This window comes from Lepidochelys kempii, chromosome 13 (assembly GCF_965140265.1).
Source record: "Lepidochelys kempii isolate rLepKem1 chromosome 13, rLepKem1.hap2, whole genome shotgun sequence".
NCBI classification, from domain to species: domain Eukaryota; kingdom Metazoa; phylum Chordata; order Testudines; family Cheloniidae; genus Lepidochelys; species Lepidochelys kempii.
Genome location: NC_133268.1, coordinates 1,260,339 through 1,283,272, shown reverse-complemented (window position 1 = coordinate 1,283,272; position 22,934 = coordinate 1,260,339). Strand labels below are relative to the sequence as shown.

Below are 22,934 nucleotides of genomic sequence, written 5' to 3'. Positions count from 1 at the left end.
AATACATGGCATGCTTTCCAATTCTGTACCTTTCTACAGCCCTCTGGGCCATGTGATTGGACTGGAAGCGGAGTGTCAGCACCGCCCGGTTCCCGAGGAATGCAGAAAAGAGGCTGCATTGCAGATGATAATGCAGAGAGGTGTTGGGAGTCCAGCGACAGGCTGATTACTTTATAAATGACACTTTTTTCCCTTCCCTGTTGGGTGAGAAGGTTCTGAAAGGTTCTTAGGGGAGCCTTCATGGGTCCCAGGTCCTGCCAGGGGCACTTTACAAGAACAAAGGCCGGGCGTTGCATTTGTAGGGGTCATTTCCCTTTCCTTTGGCCAGTTCTCTTGATTAGCAACTTATCTCCTGACACCACCCCCCACCCCATCCCAATTCTCTGCGCCCGCCACAAAGCACCCTCAGCATGTCTTTGAATCTTCCCTGGGCCACTCAGCTGTCGCGTGCCAGGCTGTCTGGGCTGAGAGAGGAGCGTTCGCCAGGGCAGAGAGTAGGGGGTGTCTGAGCACTCCCTGTGGATGGAGTGGGTACACAGTTCTCCCCAGGACGCAGCGCCCAGGCTGCTCACTTGGAAGCCAGAAACAACAAACCAGCAATTGGGAGAGGAAGGAATGAGGCCTGGCCAGGCATAGTGTGGGGGATGCTGGGCAGATGCAGGCTGACTTTTTGTTCTGTGTTTGTACAGCTCCTAGCACAGAGGGTCCTGGCCCATGACCGTCTCCTAGGCGCTGTGATAATTCAAATAATTCCTTTGCACACTCCTGGGGACTTCGTTCAGGCAGGGTGTGTCTGAGATGGCCCACGAGCCCTGTTCGCACCCAGCTGTGCTGGTTTCACACAGAAGAAAAACGAACCTCAAGGTGGGATCTTCTGCCTACAGAGCCGAGCTCCCAGCACCATCCTGATCAGCTGGCTCTTTGCTCTGTCTGTGGGGTGAAATTCACCCCTGGGCAGAGGGCGGGGACAAGGCACCACCCAGGGGCCAGAAGTGGAGCCTGGGCCGTGTGTGAGTTTCAGCTTGCAGGAAGGGCAGAGGAGCCAAGCTCACGCATACTGTGGTGGCCGCAGGCAGATGGTGCCTTGAATCATGTGTCATCTCAAAGCCAGGGCCAAGGAAGATGGCTGGAGGGTGAGCACTTACTGCCACTGGCTGGCCCTGAAACACTACAATGCTTTTCCTACTGCAGAGCCTTTGAGCGTTGAAAAGCCAGGGCATGTGCTAAACACACCAGGCCCAAGTGTCCTCTCGCAGGGTGAGAGTCAGGCACTGGGGTGAGTGGGAGAATGGGGCCCCTTGGCCCTATGTGTAAGCCATGGCCAGCGCTGCGCCAAACGCCAGGCTCTGTGGGCAGAGTCAATGCAGAGTCTGGCCAGGGCTCCTGTAGATGGTGCTGCAAGCAAAGAATTCTTCTGGGGTTAAAGCGCCTTGGGCCTTGCACTTGCTAATCGTCAGAAACAGCATGAGCCAGACACCAGGGTCCAAGGTCTGGGCTGACCGGCTGCTGCAGGGGAAGCCTGAACCAGCAGTAAATCTTCCCTTGCCGGGTGGCGAGCTTGGGGGAGGGAGGAAGGTGCTGCGTTGATGCACTGGGGTTGAAGTGGGACAAAAGGAACTGGAAAAGTTCTCGTAATTACCGTCTGCCTTCCCTAGGGGCTAATGCTGCTGGCAGAGGAACAGCTAAAACCCAGACCCACTGCACCAAGCAGGACCGGAAGCCTGAGGCTGTAATTTTAGTGTGGGCTTCCCGGTGACCTAATGAAACAGCCTTCTAGTTTGTAGGTTAAACTCACATTTACCACTGGAAACCCACTGAGCTGCGCAAAGGCACAGAGACTTTGTGACTCGCGTTTGACATGGAAACGCTGCCGTTGGTTTGGAGCGGCGCCTATCCTCTGCATCCCTAGCTGTCAGGAGAGCATCGCTCCTCAACTAGGATTTCTTCCCCAGGAACCAAATTCAGCAGTGACCTATCTTACACGCATGGAGCAAAGTCAGAGCCATGTCTCATAGGTGCTGCTCATGGGCAGGGTGGCTAAAGGCCATTGGGCTGCCACAAATAACTGTGTCCAAAGCAGCAGCCCAATGGCCCATCACACGCAGCCAAACCCGGCTGTTGCGTCAGTCTAACAGAGACACACCGCAGCAGCCTCTTTGCTGGGCGTGGGTGTTCATGGCCAGGCCTGGCTTGGTTGGGGAAGAGCAGGAATTTGGTTTTGCCAGCTCATGAACCCACCTCACTGCTCTGCTCCTGTCCCTGAACAGCTCCCCAGCCGCTCGCCTTGTGAAGAATTCAGCAGACACGTCTGAGCAGCAAATGGGCTGCAGTCATCTCTACATCTGGCAGCAATGGCCCAGCCAGCGCGAGGCCACAGGAGGTCAAGAAGCTTTAAACACAGCTGCAACCATGATCATCAAATGAGAGTATTGCCTTAGGTTGGCAATACTGACTACAACTAACACACACACCCCCCCGAGAGGAGGGGCTGCTGCAAACCCCAGGCTCTGTGGTGTGGTGGAGCAGGCGGGTTGGGGCCAGGGTAGAGGCTCATTAGTAAAGTGGGGGGGGGTACAAACTTTTGCTATATCAGCGTAAGCAACAATATCAGAAGGCGGGACCCCTGGCTCTAGGGCCCTGACAGCCTCCCGCTAGCAGAATACAAGTGCTGTCTCCTTCACTGTCTATGGAACTGAGCCACTGAGCATCATTCCCTGGCCCCTCGCCCGAGCTACAGCACTTGTCCGGAGATGCATGCAGGCTGTCTGTATTAGTGGCCTCTCCCCACTGGTTGCCCTGTCAAAGTCCCATGCACCTTTCGCTGCATTAAAGCCCTAAACTGGCAAGCAGTTAAATTTACAAAGGTTATAAATAACTCAGGGCATTAGAACCAGCTCTGTCCCACCTCCGCTAGGCAAGGCCCTGAGCTTACGTGGCCACTTTAAGGTCTCCCCAAGGCTTCCAGTACAATTTTCTTTGACCTTTAGTTAAAGACCAGCTGTACCAGGCAAGTGATTCTTGCTGGTCCTCAGGTGGCCACTTTCGAAAGGTTTAACTTTATATTGCCATTAACAATAATTCCTCAGGCCCCCCACAGGGGAAGACCAGCAGCATGAGCAGTGCCAGGCTCAGAGGGGGTTCTCTGGATCACGGGCCTTATGCTGCTCTGACACTTTCAATAGAAACCAAAAAGGGGTTTTAATAATCCCTAATATCCGCCCACTGTGGGTAGATGCAGCTAGTGGCAGAGATGGGGGACAGCTCAGCACAACCTACAGGGCTGCAAATGGTGCTGTGGTTTAAAATTACTACTAGGGCCATTGGGGCAGAAAACGGGAACAGTGTAGAACTGCATTGGAGTCAATGGGGAAATGGTCTTTGAAAAGCAGACAGCAAACACCGACTGCCAAACCTGAACGGGGCTGTTAATTTACACCCTGCCTTGATTCATCACCTGTATACGCATAGATACGCACCTTTACACACACACACACACACGATTCCACAGGCAAAGAGGCAGTTGCATAAAGGACCAAGCAGTTCGGTGCCCAACTTCCAAAGTGTCACGCACAAATGCGAGTGCTGTGCACCCAAGTTCACTGCATGTGCAAAAGGGCAGGTGCAGATTTGGTGGTTGGCTCCAGCCAGTTTGACGGGTTGGGCGAACGGAGCAGCGCCCTTAGCTGAGGGCAGCAGGGCTGCTTTTACACATATTCGCCAATGCCTCGGAGGCTCTATGTTTTCCTGACAGGGGATTGCATTTTCCTAGCCAGCTTCTCCATCCAGGTCGCTGGTGTATGTGACGCAAGGGGGTTTCTCTGGGCTTTATGGATCTATTGGAAATTCTGAGTGGCTGCATAGAATCCGGGACCTCAGGAGGTCATCTAGTCCCACCCCCTGCTCAAAGCAGGACCAATCCCCAATTTTTGCCCCAGATCCCTAAATGGCCCCCTCAAGGATTGAACTCACACCCCTGGGTGTAGCAGGCCAGTGCTCAAGCCACCGAGCTCTCCCTCCCACTCGCAGTCTCTGCCCAGCCTCCTGTGTTTCTTTGAAAGTGGCTGCCGGGCAGGGAGGCTGGCCGTTCTCTGGAGCAGAGCCCTGCAGCTCTTCTCAGGTTCGCTATCACCCCTGCTTTATTACCGGCAGAGTAAATTGCTTTTGTTTGCAGTGGGATAATGGTCAGAAATGTGACTCTGTGGAAATGACATTTTCATGGTGCCTATTTATTCCCCACCAGTGACTTGCATATTAAGTTTGTTCAGTTTACCAGCCAAACGAAGGGGGGTGGGGGGATGTTTTTTATCTAACTAATGGCACTTAAGCTCAGCCCTTTTGCTAGTACCTGACATGAGCTCTTTCTGCTTCATACACTGGCAGCAGCCGGCACCAGGGCGGATAACTCTGCAGCTAGAACTCGGCTGGTAGTTTTGATGCTAATGCACAAGGCAGAATAGCAATGAGCAGGCAGAAGGGGAAAGGCTAGTGGGGCTGGATCACAGGATGGGGACTCAGGAGACTGGATTTCATTCCTGATCACAGGCAAGTTACTGAACCCTTCTGCTGCAGCCTCCTCAGCTGTAAAATGGATTTAACGCCTCCTAGAGCCCGGGGCTGTTGTGACCTTTGTACATGCCAGCTGGTGGGGCTCAGCAATGCCAGCTCTCGGGGGGGGGGGGGGGAAACTCTGCTCTGACTCCCGAGGCGCAGAGGGGGCACTGGGAGGATGCCATGCTTTACAGCCCCTTCCCTGAGCATGCCCATTTCACGTGCAGCTCCTGAGCTTGCTGGCCCATTGGCCGGCCAGGAGAAGAAGTAGCAAGGGAGAGCGGGAGGGAGGAACTAAAGCCCTGGGGGTATCGGGGGGCTCCAGAGCCCTAAAACAGCATCACAGAGAGTCCCATGTCTGGAAACAGCACCAGCTCCAGATGGGCTGATTTCACTTGAAGTCCGTCCACAGACAGAGACCTCTCCCACCTCCAGGGGCACCTCGTGTCCGTGGAGCCCTGCGCGGACACACCATTTGGATCCGCCAACTGGCGGGTGTGGACACCCACGGATATGACGCGGAGACCTGCAGACTGGTCGGGAGCTCCCTGTCCAGCTGGGTGTCTCAGGGGTGTGGCAAACGCACAGAGGAGCCCCCCGTTGGCGAGCTGCAGGAGAGCTCCTCCCCCCACCCCCCCAGCATTGCAGTCGGTTCCAGGTTGGCCTGTGCGAAGCCCTGGCAGTTCCCTCAGGTCGGGAGCTGCAGGGGCTGGGTGTGCTAGTCCCAGGAGCCCCCCAGCGCCGGTCAGTGCACAGGCCTACGGACGGTGCCCCAAGCGAGCGATACGGCAGGCAGCTCCTGCACCCGCTTGTCCCGCGGAGACTCGAAACCAGGCAAGGAGGAAAATCCTTCCTGCTCCGCTCCTTCGCCAAAGCCCAGCAGCAGGTGCAGGGAGTTTCCCGCCAGCCCAGTTTCAGACACAGCCTTGATTTAAGGTTGGCTGGCAGCCGGCCTGGGGCATCTCTCTGCTCTGGGACCTCTGCGATGCATGTGGCAGGCATGCCAGGGTTACCAGTTGCTGGTAGAGCTGCCCAGCCATTGGCCAACAGGAGTTTGGTCCTATGTTCTAGGGGTTGTACTGTGCTCTCCTGCCTCAGCGACTTGGGGGGCAGCGGGTCTGGGAGCTGGCATGCTCTTTCCTGCTCCTGCAGGTTCAATTAAACCCAGGGAAATGAATCTCTCCTAACACAACCAGTTGTTGGTTTTACTAACTCACCTCCAGGTTCTCAGGCTATTACTCCAGACACCACCATTTATTTATTCTCATTTGTTCTGCGGGGATTCGCAGCCCTGGGTCGCTCTTGAGGCTGCTCTGATTGGCTTTCTTTTCCAGCCTTGGTCGATTAGTTTCACTATTGGTGGGGGGATGTGCTCCCCCCCCTCCCCACCACGGGATAGACGCCTGCCTCTGACCAGAGGTATCAGAGCAACACAAACACACCAGGGGCTGCTCAGGGAGAGACAGACTAGCGACTCTAATTGCTAGTGGGAGAGCTGGATTTCCTGCAAAAACTACCAGTCCTGGGAGCTAGTTAATATTTCTTTCCTGACAAAGAATCCTGTGTATTTGTAGGGTTCTGCACAGTTTCTTCCTGTGTTATTGTGGACCATGCCAAACTTGATTGGGTGGTGGGAGGGAGGGAGGAGGAGGAGGGAAGGCATAGCTTTTATTACTGTCCTTGACTGCGGGCCAGGTGCTCTTCCTCTCTGTCTGGCTTTAACTGACTGACACTGGCCCTGGGGGATTTTTTAATGTATTATATACTTTGCTAAGCCATAGCCCTAGCGCGCTGGAGAGGTGCAGTTATGTGACCCTGTTAGCAGGGCCATCAGGACACGGGGAGCCCTGCAGTTTGCCTTTCAGGTGGTTGTGAGGTTGCCCGCTGCCTTTGACATTCGCCAACACCTGCTGCTGCAATGGCTTCTTCTCAGGCGGCTGCTTCAGCCCCAGCAGGGCTCAGAGCTGCTCTTCGGTCATTACAAAAAGCTCCGAGTCTGGAGGATGCCTGGAAATCCACGGATCCAGACAGCTCCTACAGGAGCCTGCCCTGGTGCCGAAGGCAGAGGCGGCCCCTCCAGGCAATTAAGTTTAATGCAGCTAGATTTCTGTAGCCACCTGGCGCAGTCCAGGGCCAACCCCTCAACTGACCTCCCCACCCTCCCTGGCCACGAGGCCTTGAAGAGTTGCTCCACTTTGAGGTAAGGACATTTGTTGTGCGCCTGGAGGGAGCTCCCAAAGCCCAGGGTCTGGCTGCAGGACGCAGCATGGCGAGGCTGAGGGGTCCCATCAGCAGGGACCCAACGGAAACCTCTCCAGACGCAGCAGAAAATTAAGTGGCAAGAAAATTAATCCGAGCCTCTTACTTTGTGCTGTGAGCAGCGGCGCAGGGCTCTGTGCGGCGGCTGGTCCCAGCAGCCGGACAGGTTTTAAGGGTAACGGCTGGGTCTCTCCACAACGGCTCCAAATTCTGCCCTCTGCGGTGGTTCCCGTTACGCAGCACCGCTCAGCACTACTCCCCGGCTAGCAACAGCAGTGCCCTTCGCAGAGCCTTAAGCCAGGGCCTCTCTGCACTGGGGAGTGAAGAGCCCACGGGGCACAGCTGGAAGTGCAGCAGAGAACCCTGGGGTCCTGGCCTCCCCTCCCTCCCTTCTGCTCTAAGGCAAGTGCTGCCTGCAGGCATATGGTGGCGGCAGGCCAGAGCCCCGGTGCGAGGACGCAGAGCTCCACGGCTGGGTCGCGCTGGGCTCAGGGGCTCAAAGAACCCGGGCAATGACCCCGCGTCAGGCTGGTGGGGCAGGTCACCCTGGCTAGGCGCTGAAGTGGGGGGGGGGGGGAGCACGTTTTGGCAGAGCGGGATCTGGAGGAGTTTGTTGTTACCAATAGGGCCAAGCCCTGAAATGGGGGCAGGGCAGGAGTTCGGACATGAGGCGCTAGCTGAGGGTCCGTGGCCCCAGCCGCTTTCACAGCGCGCGTGTGGTGGGGGACCTCCCGGCGCCGCCCGCTCAGTCCAAGCTCCGCATGGCGCCCCCGGCAGGCGGGGCGCCAGGCAGTACGGGGGCAGGGCTGGGGTCTGCACAGCTCAGGAGGCATTTCCCGGCAGGCCTAGGCTGAGCGGAAACCCCTCCCGAGGGCTCTGGTGACATCAGAACAACCCCCAGACTCACCCTGCTTCCAGCTGCAGTCCCTGCCCACAGCTTACAGCCAAACGCCCCAAGCCAGCCCGGAGAGAGCAGCTCTTCTCTCCCCAAGCGCCCTGCACCAGATCAGGGCCTCCTGGTGAGGCTCTGAGCCTAAGGACTGGCAGCTGCCGCTGATCGCCCGGCTGGGGCTGGGCTTAAAGTGCAGCTTTGCAGCTTAGCAGGGCCGGCAGCTGGGACCCGGGTGCGTCACCGCGGCAGGGCACCTCTGGAGGGCACTGTCCCAGGGCGGGCAGAAGGGTGCTGTGTCCAATGGCAGCCTGCTCAATTATAGCGCCCAGCGTGCACGAAAAGGCCCCCTGCAAAACGCTGCTATGAACAGAGAGGCGGAGGCCGTGTTCATTTAAAGAGCTTTATTCGCTTCAGCGGGTCACAGCTTGGATCATGTGGTGCATGGGGAGGTTAGAGCGAGGGAGCAGCTGAGTTCCCCTTTCCCCTCCTCCTGTGTGACTACAGGTCAGGGGGCTGCGGGGCTCCCGCCCCCGCCAGGGCTGCTCTCGCGGGCGGGCGGCAGCTCGCCTTCCCCGCGGGTGATCGGAGCACATAGAAATAGGAACGCCTGCCACGGGAATGGGGGCTGGGCTCGGCCTGTCGAATTGAACAACCAAGGGCAGGAATTCTCGGAACTGGGCTGTGGCTGCACCCACCCCCCTCCCTGGACAGAGGGACGGGTTCGACAGAGAGGGAGGGGCAGCCTGAGCCCTACAGTGGGCTGGGCACAATCAACTGTCCTCACGAGCCAGAGCCAGGCCCGAGCTCCTCCCCACTTCTCCATGAAATGCAACGGGGAAAGGGGGGGCAGTGGGTGCAAAACCTCCCTAGAGCTCTTCCTCCCCAGGCTTGGGCTAACTCCAGGTGGCAGAGCCCTGCGCTTCCCCCCACTTAGCCACAAACCAGCCGACTTAGGGCCCGTCTTTTATCCAAATGAAATCAAGGCAGGTTAGCGTTTTCTGCCCCTTCCCGCCAGCTGATGTGATGGCTTCTTAAAACCAGCTGGGCTTTCCATTCAGAGTGCCCCTCTCTTCCTCCCACAGAGACTGGCCTTCTCGGCCGGGGGGCAGGTTGTGGCAGCCTGGAAGAGGTAACTTTATTTACAGTCTATAGGAATGAGTGACATAACCTGTATCCGCACAACTGGATCCAAACAGTGTAACTACACTGGATCTCTCGAGGGAGGGAGGACGGGACTCGTGGGGCAAAGCAAAAGGGAGTGATTGCAAGATTCCCACACACAGAGAGAGCCAGATGGGTTCACTAAAGTGATAAAAAGCTAGCAATGTGAGACGGGTGTGAGCACAATTTGCATACACTAAACCTGGCACATAGCTGGAAGCCCTGTCTGCACACGGCACACCAGGGGGAAACAGTGTGACCTGTGGCTGTAGAGTCCATGGAAATGAACCCCAGCCCCTCCCCGGGCATAGACAGCAGGGAGAGCCCCCCTTATAAGCTGATGGCACAGGGAAGCCAGACTTGTCTTCCCCGCTCTGGCCACCCCCTTCTTGGGAATAGAGCGGTCTCATTTCTGCATTCGACACCTGGAAATGGCCCTGCATCGGCTCGAGGGTACTTAAAGAAATTAAAAAATCCACAGCTACATGGCAGGGTGGGGAGAGCGGGGTACATGCGAGAGTCACAGCGTGTGTGCACACATCAGTCTCTGATTCGGAGCATTAGATTTCCATCGACCCGGCACCGCTCCGGTGGCCCAGCTGCTGCTGGTCCTCGTGCACTCCTCCTCTGCCCAGTCTGGGGGGGGAGGGATGGGGGGGGGGGGGGGGAATCCAGCAGCCCGTTCCATGCCACGCCGGCTCAGTCTACAGCAGGCAGGAGGTGTCTGCCGCCCGCTTCCTCAGCTCTTTGCCCATTTTGTGGGGGTGGTGCTGGGGGTGGGAGGGGGTGCCGCTCAGTCTGGCGTGGTCAGAGAGCTGGCTGCCCAGCAGCTGGGTGTCTTGCACATGCCCGGCGGAGGAGCCGTGGCGGTGCGCCTCAGAGCTCTCCTCCGGCTCCACCCGCAGGTAGGCCTTGACCTTGTGGTGCCGGGCTTTGCTGTCGCTGAAGTCGATCACCCGGCACTCGTACGTCCCCTCGTCAGTGGGCTTCACCCTGGAGAGCCGCAGCTTGTGGGAGATGTTACTGCCGACCACCTTCACCACCTGGTGGGGAGCGGGAGAGAGAGCACAGGGCTGAGTGCAGAAGGGGTCCAGGAACGAGCTTCCCTAACCCCCACTACGTGCCTGCTTTCGCACCAGCCCCTAGCGCGGCAGCCCGTCCCTAGCCCTCCCACTCTCCGGTCACACCTTTCTCTGCAATGCCCCCAAGCAGTGGTGGATTAACCATTGGACCAACGGGGGACCCTGGAAAAATGAGCACCCCACGTCCCAACCCGCTCTGCCTGCCTGGCGTTCCGGTCAGGAAGTGGGGTCGGGGAGCAGGGGTTTGCCCCGCTCTGTCCGCCTGCCTGCTGGGGCACAGGACTCCTGCGCCTCGACCCTGCTCCCTGGCAGGAGCACTGGATGGGCAGGAGAAGCCTCTGCACCTCAACCCCATTTCCCTGGCAGGAGCATGGGAAGCAGGGGACTCTAGGCGGAAGGGGTGTGGAGGGGCCCCCACTTGCTCTGGCCCAGGGCCCCACAAATCCCTAATCTGCCTCTGCCCCCAAGAAGGGCGCCAACAGCTCAGGGCTCGGTGGGGCCCTAGGCTTCAGAGTCACCGCTGCTCCGCTCTTGCTCTGGGCAGAGCAAATCGTTTGCTGCAGCCCTTGAAAAGCCTTCCCCAGGTCCAGAGTCCTCGGCCCACACAAGCTCCGTCTGCCCCCTGGCTGCACAGCGCCCTGGAGGGCCACCGTAGCTAGAGGGAGAAGAAGAAATACGGGGGGCACGGGATCTGGGTCTCTGCTACAGCCCGTCATGAGACAGTGGAGAGAGTGACCTTCAGCGCCCGGCTGCCAAGCATGGAGATGAAGCAGCCCACACTTGTGGTACATGCCATTCGGCCAGTCCTAGGAGAAACAATCCTATTCAGCCACTGGCCGGGACATAACGCCATCTCCTCTAATGCACCCCCCTCACCTCCAGCCTTCCCAAGGCAGCAGGGCATGGCCGCTGCGCACGATGGGATCCTTCAGCCCACAGCTGCTCAGTCCCGAGATGATGAAATCCCCAGCACTCTCCACCGAGCTGTGTTTGAAGATCGATGCAGAACCACGCAGGCTAATTAGCTTTTCTACCAAATTGATTTGCTCTTAGTATTTATCACCCAATGAAATTTAAGACTTACGCACTAGTCCAAGCTGCTGCTGCTGTTGGGTGAGGTCAATAAATCAGATTTATAACCCGCCCTGAGGCCCCTGGCTCTGTTCCCTCTAATCACACTGGATGGGAAAGGCCATTTTTCTCCTTACCACTACACTGGTGAGCTGAGGAGTCGGCGGGGTTTAGCGACTGGCCTGGAGGCTGCAGCCTGGGAGTCATGAACCCCTTGCTGAAGAACCAACAGGGCAGAACCAAACCCAGCCGCAGGCTCAGAGAGCGGGAGAGACCTGTCAGTGGCCTAATGAATGGACTCATTATAGGGCTGCATGTGCTCTGCAGCTGCAGCCGTGGAGCCAGAGAGTACTGAACTGATGCCCTAAGATGGGAGTGAGGGGGTCGGGCTGGACGCACAGTTTGGGGAGCTGGCCTTACGCAGCTCGACAGCAGCCACGGATGGGGCTCTCCTGAGACCTGCAGGCGGCTGCAGATTGCAGGGTAGCAACATGTAGCTGCTCTGCCACATCCCCTTAGCAGCGTCTGCTAATGGGAATCTTAGAGAGCTGCCAATGGTCACTCCAGCTGAAAACCCAGCAGAGAATTGGCATGCAATCTCACCCTGCCCTCTGCTGGCGTGGAAGGCCCTGTGGGGCAGCAAGGAACCAGAACAGCAATGGCAAGCTGTCGCTAAGTTTTTTCACCCTACATTTTCAAAATGCAACATGAGAGTTAGCTGGGCAGGAAGCTGCCAGGGAGTCAAATACTGTTGATGAATTTTTAGAATGGGCTGGATAATTTTGTGACCAAAACTCACAGCTGTAGCTGCACAGACTAGGGGGAAAGGGTCAGCAACTCTCATGCTCCTGATGGCAGCAAGGTCAGGAAGGAATTTAAATAGCTGTTTGCATTTATATCGCACTTTTCATCCGCAGATTTGAGAGCATATTGCAAAGCTGAGCAAAAGATCATTATTCTCATTTTACAGATAGAGAAATTGAGGCCCAGTGACTGGAGACCAAGGTCACGCAAGGAGGCATGAGTCCCAGTCTGCTGCCCTGTTCCACCGGACAATGCCATTTCTCCAAGTACAGCATTGTGTCCAGCCCCGGCTGTCTCCCCTTGAGACAGATACTGCTGAGATGGGGAAGGCTAGAGGTCTGGCTAGAATTTACACACAACACCAAGTATTGCAGACCCAAGGATTATTCAGCCTTGAAGGGAGGTGAGCTAGCTGGTCCTTGCTGAAGCTTGGGAGATTCTGAAGGGTGTTATGGGAAAGGATCAGTTCCTCCTTTTAACTTTGTATTACAAGAACAAGGAGTCACTTAAAGAAATTAATGGCTGGCAAATTTAGCACTAATAAAAGGAAACCTCCTTTGCAAATCTTGCAGTCAGTCTGTGGAATTTGCTGCTCTAGTGGGTCTTAGAGTCCCATTTTGGGGCTGGATTATAAAAGGGCTGGATAATTTTATGATCACTAATAATATCTGCAGTGATGCAGGCTGAGATAAAAGTAATGAAATGTCATGCTTCAGGGTGTGAAGTGACCGCCAAAGGGGTCAGGAAGGAGTATTCTCCCCTGGTGCAGCACTGGACTCTGGGCTAGATGCTGGAGGGTTTCTTTTGTACCCTCTCTCTGATGCACTGGATATTGGCCATGCTGCAGCTGGACACCAATCGCCTTGGTAGCCCAGCAGTCTCTCCTGGCATGGCCAACGCTGCCCTCCTAGGGAAATGCAGTCGCTGTAAGGGCGTAACTGCCCTTCGGTGACAGCCCGAATGCACCAAGCCAGCAGTTCGCTAACGAACTCAGAGACATGGGCACTTGCTGTTGCCTCCCAAGCAGCTGGAATAGCACCTTGAAATGCCACCCAGGGCTGAAAGTTTGGAACCTCCCCCCCGTACAGACTCCTTTGAAAGCGGCCTAGTGCAAGGCTGAAGTCCCCCTTAGTCCCCCGGGCGCATAGGTCTGGAGCTGGCCTCTGCGCGGGGCTGAGTTTCATCCTGGCTGAAAAGACGTGAATGGGGATTGAAGCAGTCAGCTTCCGAAGGTGGTTCCTGGTTCCTGGGCTGTAATGCAATCGGAATCTCTGAGACTGAGAACCTTATTTATGATCTGACTGCGTCTGAGCGGGCCACAACCGGCTCAGGGAGCTTTCAGTGCAATGTTTTCCGCACGTCGTTCGCAGAGCCCTGCTTTGCTTTCTGGGGCCGTTAGTTTTTCCTCTGCTTGCCCTTTGGACGTTGCGCACAATTTATCACGGTCACTTGCAGGGACGGCTCATCTCCCTGCATTTCTTTCCCAGTCTTGAAATGTTTAATAAGCACGGGCATTTAAAACAACAATCAATCAATAAATGTTTTCAAAAGCGAATCTCTCCCCGTGGCCTGAGCTGGAGGAGTGTCACACCCAGCCTGCCTGGGAATCAATCGTAGTTACGCAGGGAAAGGTGCTGCTCACACTCGGGCATGCAAGTAACTGCCTCATTATGCTGGGAAATGCAATTGCGCAGTTAAACAGAAGACCCCGGCCCCAGGATCATTCCGCAGCTTCTGCCCTCGTGGCCTCCATCTGATTCCCTTTGCGCTCCCCCCACTCCTCTTGCTAGCTGGGAGTGACGCTGTGGGGGGCGGGGGTCCCAGCTGGCTGGGGCTGAGGGAGGGCCGGTGAGCTTCTTTAATGTTACGCCTTCAGTCTTCACCACGCAGAGCAGAGCAGCTGGATGCCTGGCGGCCTGGGCATGAGGCCAGTGAGCAGCTGCGGATTGTCCCAAATGCCCATGGGTCTCCGCTAAATCGTGAAGGCACCACGGTCCCTCAAAGGGAAGCCAGGGTGCTCAGCACCTCCAAGAGGCATTTGCCGCATGGCCCCAGGTGAGCACTTACCGGGTCCATACACATTGGACAGGCAGGGGCCAGACTGATGGGCCCTGAGGCAAACCCTATGCCAGACAACCCTGGCACCCCCAAACGGAGCAGGCTCACCCAGGCCGTCTTGGGCCGAGTAGTTAGGAAGTCAGAGCTGGTGCTGGATTTAGGTGGAAACCAGCCAAACCTTGGCAGTTTCCAGAGAGCTCTGGAATCACTCGAAACCAGCCCAGAAAAGGGAAGTCGCAAAAGGAGCGGGCCTGGTGTTTCGCAGAGCTTGCTTGCCTGGCAATGCTGCTGATTTTAAGCTCACCCCTGTGACGCAGCGTATCCCACTGAACCTGCTCGGTCACACGCACGCCCGGCTTTCCAAAGGCACCCGAGCAGGCGCACCTCTGGGGAGCCCTGGACCTGAGCCGCTCGTTTCCAAAGGTCCCGCCAGCGAGCGTTACCGGGACAGGCTGGGACCCGCTGGAGGAGGGGAGCGGGGAGCTGGACCCAGTGCCATTTTGTGTAACCCTCCCACCACTGCCCTTGCCCGGGCAGGTAGCTGATCCAAACCGACTGGGCTGGCATCCCCAGGCCTCTCACCAGGCTAGCGCTGCCGGGGTGTCAGGGAAGGAAAGCACTGGGGGCTGAGATGGGGATATTTTCGCCTTGTCCATCAAGGACTTCTTCCAGCGTGTGTTCAACCCAGTCTGACTCAGCCACACCAGCTGCAGCCATTCCCCACTGTGTGCCTTGTTGATACTGCACCTGTAACCACCAAATCGGCGAATGGACTGAAACTACAAAATCCTGCATTTCTGCAGTGTCTGCACGTCACACAGTTCCCAGCCCCGGCTGTGACAGCACCCCAGGGCGCACGCGAGGCTGGTGCGTCCTGCGACGCTCCCGCATTACTCCAGCGTAGCCGGTCGGTGTGCTGTTAAGGCACACCGTAATATGGGGTCAGGAAGGAATTTCCACGAAGGTCACGTTCCAGGATTAGCTGGGTTTAGCTCACTGAATTGCCACAACAGGGACCTCAGACATGCTGCCCCTCACCCCCACCTATTCTCTGCCTGTGCACAGAACAGTCTAAGCCCCCGGGGGCTGTAAGACCGTGGTGGGTTAGTGGGTGGGTGCTGGTGGCCTGTGAGACACAGGAGGTCAGACTTGACTTGGTGGTCCCCCTACTAGCCTTAAAGTCTACGTCTCCGAGTCCAGCGATGGTGGTTTACACATCGCCCACAGCAGCCTGCTGACACTCTGTCCGGGAGTCACCTCCCCACCGCTGAATGCAGCAGCTGCGACAGCCCCCGGGGTTTGCAGGGGAGAGCGAAGCCCGGGCACAATTACACAAGGCGTTTCAGGGGGAACAGGGAGAGCCTCTCCCTGGAATCTGGCCCTGGCAGGTGGATTAACGTCCCTGAGTCTTATGAAAAGGTTTTGTGTGCTCGGATGACCTCGCGTAGCTGGGATCGCCGTTTAATCTCTCTTCAACGGCGCGGTGACACCCTATTTCCCAGAGACGCTGAGGCGGAAGGGGAAGCATCACTGTCTGCAACAGTAACACGACGTGGGTGTTCCTGGAGCTCTCCCGTATGAACAGAGAGCAACCTCCAGAGGGTTCACGAGACCATAGCCCTAGGTTGCTACACAGAGTCCAAGCAGTGCCCACACCTGAGCCAAATTCAGACTTGTGCAACCCCACTGAAGTAGCAGAGTCCCTGGATGCCGGCTCTGAATCGGGCCCTGAGAACTTTTTAAACAGCAGGACTCTCACCAAGGTGAGCTGTTCCAATCTCAGCACCGAGGCAGTAGCCCAACGGCTGCTATAGAGAAATTTCAGCTAGATCAGGGTTCTAAACATGTCCACATGTTTGAAATAAATTCCCGGCGGGACAACGTGTGAAGGGTGATGAATGTGGGCTTAACATTTTGGAGACGACCCGTCTGACTAGGTCCAGGGGGATATGCTCTGTGTGCTGGACTCCATGGGGGGAAGTCATTATTGTCAATAAGATTTACCCATGTTAATCCCCACACATTGAAATGAGAGTACATGCCCCTAAGTCATGAGACTTGAAGTTCGATCAGCCTGGAGGTTTCCAGTAGCCTGAGAATGTATCTGTATTTTCAGGGCCCAATCCTGTGAGGTACTGAGCACCGTCAACTCCTGCCAAAGAAGACAGGAGTTTGGGGAGTGCCCCAGCTCGCGGGGTGAGCTCGGCGGTTTAACGCGGCACAGAACACAGGAGTGATGTGCTGGGCTTGCTCGGACCTTCCTCGTGCTAGCTCAGGGCTCTGAAAATCCCAGGCAGTCAGAGCAATGGCAATTAGAACCAGGGCTTTTAAAATATGATGTTATTTTTGTCAACCCCGGCCTAGGCAAAACCCGCCTCCACCCTGAGCTGCAAGATAATTGAGAAGCAAGACTCTATGACGCACCTGTCTTATCAGAGCCAGAGCAGCGAGAGCACTCGCGGGAGCCAGACCGACAGGGAGGGAACGAAGACGCCAGTGACAGCAGGCGGCCAGGACCATTTATTTTATTTAACTAATTGGTGTCTCCTCGTTCTGTTCACGTGAGCCGAAATGTCTCTGGCCTCCGAATCCGCTAAGTCAATTTTCTCCTTAGTGTAAATGTGTTCCCTAGATGCCTCAGGAACTCAAAGAAGATCTATCCTGGGCTGTCTGACACCCTCCGTTCGGGGAGTATGACAACTGGCTGGTGATGAGTTTCGGGGCTTTCCCAGAGCTCAGGCCAGCTCGGATTGAAGCAGCTGTGCTCTGGGGCGGTGACGGGAAGGGTGGGGCCTGCAGCGAAGGTGCAAGCCTGGGACTTGGGCGATCAGTTTCCAGCTGTGACCCAAACACCCTGTGTGCGAGGAGCCAGTCGCTCCCTCTTGGGGCCAGGTTCTCCTCAACATCGGCAGGCAGCGTACAGGGGCCATAGTAGGACTGAGAATTCGGGTCTTTGGGCCTCAGCTCCCCGCCTGTAACCCAGGGCTGGAAACCTTACGTGGGGCCGTCTGGTCTGGTCAGACCGTGAGCTCTCGGGGGCAGGGACTGTCTCTCGCTACATGTTTGTGCCACCCCCAGCATGCTGGGGCCCCGCTCGCAGCCAACACATCCAGGTGCCCAGGCAATGCTCATAAACAAGTGCGAAGGTTCAAGGCTGCAGCCCTCCTCATGCCAGCAACCCACACTCATGCAAGGAGCCCCACCAGAGCCACAGGCCTGAGCGCTCCTGCAAGGATCCAAAGTCCCTTGCCGCCCATGAACTCCACTGGGGAAGGAGGGCTCTCAGCACCTCACAGCATCGGACCCTTCACATCAGCTTGTGCAGCGACTGAGCTCCCAAGTTGGGTGGACACCACACCTGGCTGTGTGGGGCTAGCTGGAGCTGTGGGATGATCCAGCAGGCATGTGCCTAGCAGCCCAAACGGTCCCAATGCTCCAGTTCGGAAGCGCTGCTGCAGTGTATCCCTCAGTCAGATTTTCCCTCTGGATTCTCCAGCCTGAGAGCGCCCCGTCTAGCAGCCTCAATGGAAGCAGAAGGGAAGCCAGAGTCTTTGGCCCAAACCATTTCTCACTGCCCTCCCTGGCAAAGGCCTATGACGTGATTTATCACGAGGTCACTGGGCAGAGAAAGGGCACCGCTCCACCGGGCCCAACAGCAGGCGCTTAAGACGACCCCAAAGAATTTTAAAACACTGCAGAAAACATAACTGCTTCAAGGGCTAAATGAGTCATTTTGTTCTAATGGCCCCAATTCAGGAAAGCGAATAAGCACGTACTGCACTGTACATCAGTGAGACTTGAGTGCACACTTAAATGCTCTCCAGAATTCAGGCTTAGATTCCAAAGCAAAACCCCCGGGAGAGACTCACTCCGCACAGTGCCCTGGGTTGCAAGCCTTCACTGTGGAGTGGCCACCAGGTCCTGACCACAACATGCACTGGTTCTCCCACCGGCAGCTTTTCAAATCAAATTGAAAAAAATCTTTGGTCTTTAAAAAACAGAACCGTGCAATTTTTGCCCAAGCTTCCAGTGTCTCGGGGACCAAAGTTACAGCTGCACCCTCAATTAAAGCCCCTCGCCAGAAATCATTATCCAAACTCACGCTTATTTTTGTCGCCTCCTTCCCAGCTTCTTCCCGCTGAGATGCTTTTAGCTGTGGGGAAGGGAGGAATGGGGGTGGGGAGAGAACAGAGAGAAGACAACCCATTAGTTCAGCTGGAAGGGGAGAAAAACCCATCAGACTAATTCACACCTCAGCCCGTAATGGCAGGCCAGAGAAGAGGGGCTGGCAGGGAGAGCTGGCGTTTAGGTGGTGGAGGTAGCGTGGAGGAGGGGAAGCAAGCGTGCTACGGAGTGAAAGTTCCAGCAGTGAAAGGAAAAGAGGAAAAATTTATCCTGCTTCAGCCTTTCAGCGCTGAACGCTGCACCTGGAAAAGGCACCAGTCCTGCCTGCTAGCACCGGCTGCTCCCGGCCAGAGAGACCTGGCAGACTGCAGATTAGAAAGGAGTTTGCAATGCAAGGTGATGACACCAGGCTGTAACAGGCAGAGAGGCACCAGGCCAGAGACTGGGGAGATGCTCCATGCTGAGAGCACTCCGAGGATGCTGCTGTCAGCTCTGGGCCCCTCCACACCAGGCAGATGATGACAAATAGGAAGGCAAAAGCTGAATGAAGGGCCTGGGGTGAATGATTTATGAGGAGAGATTAGCAACATGCCGCTGGGCTAAATGGTGGCTAAGGAAGGCAGGGATCACTGGGATGGATGGCCAGGAGTAATAGGACCAGTCTGAAGAGGAAGAGGAAAATGCAGGCTGGATGTCTGGAAACCCAGACTTCAGAGCAGGGAATAATCCGCCCAGGGGAAGGGGGTCACTGGGCCCAGTGATTTAAGGGTGGTCTGGGAAGAGCCCTGGAGAACACACCGGGCAGGACCCTGCCCCAGCCCCAGGAGCCTTGCCACACAGAGCATCTAGGAGTGAACAGATGTTCTTTGCACGGGGACGAGGCCGCTGCTGAGCCCGGGCACCATCTGGGCAGCACAGAGGGGCCTGGAATAAAGGAAATGGAGAGAGGGACGGGAGGGGAAGAAGCCAGCCATTCGCTGAGCTGGTTGTTCTCTGCCCTCTCTCTCCTCACCCCTTCCAGGTGACATTCACCCTGCTGCAGAGAGCCGCACCCCACCACAAGCCTCCCACGAGGGGGAGCTGTTCCAGGAGCTGAGCACAATTTTCCAAGGTGGGTACCTAAGTGACCACTCAGCTGCCCTGGGCTCTAGTCTGAGTATCCAGCTACAGAACTGTATTCAGCCTGCAGGTGCCAAGCATCATCGGTGAGCGTTGGGGTTGCCCAGCACTATGCAGGAGACGCCCTGCAGCTTACAGGCTCTGCTTTTACCTTCTGCTCCTAAATTCAAATATCGCAGCCACAGTTTGCATGTAACTTCTTTAGGACGTTGCTCTTGTAATTGGCTGGCCGTGATACCCACAGCTGTGCCGGGCAATCTGGGAAGGCCTGGGTGCTAGGGCCGACTGTGCAAAGTGGGAGTCTCTGACAGCCTGGGCCCATAGAGATAAGCCCGGACTGATCGGTAAAGGCTCCTGGCTGGAATTGGGTTTTATATTTGGTGTTTGCATTAGATTTCAGTGTCGGGACGACCCTCCTGCTTCCCCATTCCCCTCCCCTCTGGGCTCTGCACTGCTTCACAGCTCAGCACTTCCCCCGAGGAGCAGCAATGAACACTTCAATCTCTTTGGTCACTCGACTACAGACCTAAAGGTCGCAATATTACAACAAAAAGACTTCAAAAACACACTCCAACGAGAGACTGCTGAATTGGAATTAATTTGCAAACTGGATACAATTAACTTGGGCTTGAATAAAGACTGGGAGTGGATGGGTCATTACACAAAGTAAAACTATTTCCCCATGTTTATCCCTCTCCCCTCCCCCCTCCCCCCCGTTCCTCAGACGTTCTTGTCAACTGCTGGAAATGGCCCACCTTGATCATCACTACAAAAGGTCCATCCCCCTGCCGCTCTCCTGCTGGCAATAGCTCACCGTACCTGATCACTCTGGTTACAGTGTGGAGGGTAACACCCATTGTTTCATGTTCTCTGTGTATATAAGTCTCCCCACTGTATTTTCCATTGAATGCATGCGATGAAGTGAGCTGTAGCTCACGACAGCTTATGCTCAAATAAATGTGTTAGTCTCTAAGGTGCCACAAGTCCTGTTCTTTCTACTCAGCTGTGCAGCAGCATCCTCAAGCGCAATGGGTCCTCTCCGTCTGCTCCCCTAGTGTTTGGGACCCAGGTGTCCGAGCTCTGCGGCATGGCATACAGCTTCCTCCCTGGAAGCCTCCATGCCCTGCTGCAAACTCCTGAGAGTCACAATCTCCCACCCCCGCCCATTCTATAGCAATGCTGTCGAGTGATAGCATTTCTCTGACACTTCTCTCAATTTATGGTAATACCGGTAGCAGCGTACTGCCAAAGACACAAGAATACAGCCTCATTAAAATACCTAAAGCTGCCTTTCCATTATTTGGCCCTTATCTCTGTGTGAACAGAAAGAGAAATAAAGAGACAGCTGTTTGCCAGGACTGATATACAGCACAAAGGGGGAGCAGGCGGTAGGGGGATGGACAGTGCATGAGGCAGGGGAGAACACAGGCGCACAGAGACAAAGCCATTTGCGATATTATCAAACCCCAGCAGGATCGGCCAGCTGGTGTGAGAGGTAACTGGGGAAAGAGACACACCAGGGGGAGGCCACACACCCTCCGGCTGCTCCAGCCCAGCCAAGGTGCAGGGCGTTGGCCTGCAGGACCCTGGGAAGTGACCTTCCCTGCTTGCATCATCCTGGTGTGATCCCTGATGGCGGGGCAGGGACTCGCGGCCCATCTCGGGAGGGAAGGGGAAACAGACTCCACCGCGAGACTCGGGTTCTGGGGAAGGAGACGGGAGAGCGGGGAAAGAGGAGCTGAATAAAGAAGGAAAGGGCCCAATCCTACAAGGTGCTGAGCTCCTACAACTCCCCGTGGCTCTGGCTCCTCCTCCAAGGAGCTCAGCACCACGGAGGGGGAAGTTCCCTTAGCTCCAGGGGCGGGGGGCTCACTGGGATAAAGTCTCTGGATTCAGCCTGCTGGAGACACGAACACCCTGGGCAAACGGTAATAAAATGGCTCATCCCAGAGATGCCAGCCGACCAGGAACACTGCCTGGCTGCCGGCAGCAGCGGCAGGAGCAAAGGGAGGGGCAGGAGCCCGGTGGCAGGGGAGTGCCCGTGAGCAGGACCCCACCACCAGCCCCTGGCCTTGCGGGAGGGCAGGTCTGGTTTGCCAAAGGCAAATGCCAACAGATCTCAGGGACTGATTCCGAGGCAGAGCAGCCAAGCGCCGGGGTGGGGGGGTTACCTGGTTTGAAGCCCACGTCTGTTTGTCTGTCCAGTCCCGGTGATTGCGAACGTACCACCACTGGATCTCGAGCGAGTAGGAGGGGGAGCCGCTGCCTCGGAAGGAGCAGGCCATCTCCACGTCCTCCCCAGCGTGGGCCGTCATGTCGTGCGGGGTCTCTGTGAACAGGGCTGCAGGGGAGAGAGAAGGGAGAGCCAGCCCCCCGTTAGGGACTGCAGGGCATGCATCCTCAGCTGGCCAGACCCCTTCCCACAGCCCCCTGCCTCTGCTGGCTATGGCACAGCCTGCGCCCAGGCCCGTCAGCAGGAGGTATTCACTGGAAAGATCCCATCCCCCGGGGCTGAGGAACGGAGACTGGCCGCCACCTTCAGACCCACTGAGGCTTTTCTGCACCAGTGGGCGTCAGCCCAAGCCGAAGCCATCTGCCTTGGGCAGCCTCCGTGTTCATTTAACTCTGGGCTACAAGGCTTAGCCCTAGCCCAGGGACCGAAAGATACCAGCTTCTGTGTGGAGAGTCTGCCCCAGCGTATCCCATCTTGGGAACGATCCTTTCCGTACAAACAGGGCCATTCAAGTCAAAGATGTCTGCTGGGCCTGGTTCACCTCTCACATTCGCCAGTTCTACATTTTCACCTTCACTGGCTCCCCTGCGCTTTCCCCAGACTTCTGCCCGTGCGATCAGCACCAGACCCATGGGCTTTTTAAAAGAAGAAATATCCGGCCTGAGAAAGACCCAGCAGCATGCACAGGAGAGCGAAGGGGGCCTTTCGGATCCTGCTCTCCCAAACCGACTGTTCCCGGGTGCTTCCCGTTCCAGGACATGCAAGATGTCTATGTTACAGGATCTCTGCCCAGTAAATCCAACACAATCCCAGCGCTGCCTAAATCAAAGTATAAATGAAAAACAAATCCTCATTTAATGCTGCCCCAAACAGTCTCCCACACGCCATATGGTTTGCTTTTCTCTCGCAAAACAAATATTGTTCAGAGGTGTCATTAGAATTCTTTTCCTCATCTCTGGAGAGTATTGTTCCCCTGTCAAGTGTCTGCAATGGGCAGGTCATTCCGGAAATGCTTTTGTCACAATCAATAACATATCCGACCGACAGCTTCTACCCTGTCAGGAGATTCCACCCCGTCCCCACCCTCTTTGGTTAGACTCCCCGGGGCTGAAAACTCAAAGCCTTCCAGAGTTTGGAAGCCCCCACGCTTCCAGGCTGAACAGGTAACTTCCCTCCCAGGAGTGTTTCATTTGGGTGAAACGTGGGCAGCTACTTTATCAGAACCAGTTCATCCCACCCTGCTCTGTGCTGACTTTCCAGCCACCAAGATCCCCAGAGCTGCCCCTCAAATCCTCCAACTCCTGCCCCAGTGGCTTTTCCTGCCTCTGCAATTCATGCTCGGGAGCTGATTTCTTTAGAACTGCGTGCACCGCTTCCCCGTGGGTTTCTTGCAGAGTTCTGATCCAGGCTGAAAACTGAATTATTATCAGCCCAGACAGAAAAGTTAATACCTTTGCTATCTCTCCGTCCCTCTGGACGCATGGAAATCCCGTAGACTTATCGCTTTCCTTTAATCCATTTTAGCAGGGGAGCTCAGGAAAATACATTGCATAAGGGGCTTAACAGGCATCCCCGTCTCCTT

At 56.1% G+C, this 22,934-nt stretch overlaps 1 protein-coding gene across 1 annotated transcript in view; it reads right to left on the bottom strand.

The window, feature by feature from the left end:
* Nucleotides 1-8,085: 8,085 nt before the first annotated feature.
* VSTM2L (V-set and transmembrane domain containing 2 like) overlaps nt 8,086-22,934 on the bottom strand; it is a 44,104-nt gene continuing 29,255 nt past the window's right edge. The window contains exons 2-4 of the mRNA XM_073308914.1: nt 21,291-21,460; nt 17,978-18,028; nt 8,086-9,903 (exon numbers count right to left, since the gene is read on the bottom strand). Coding sequence (XP_073165015.1) covers nt 9,565-9,903; nt 17,978-18,028; nt 21,291-21,460 — 560 coding nt within the window. The 3' untranslated portion in view covers nt 8,086-9,564. The remainder of the gene's footprint in view (nt 9,904-17,977; nt 18,029-21,290; nt 21,461-22,934) is intronic.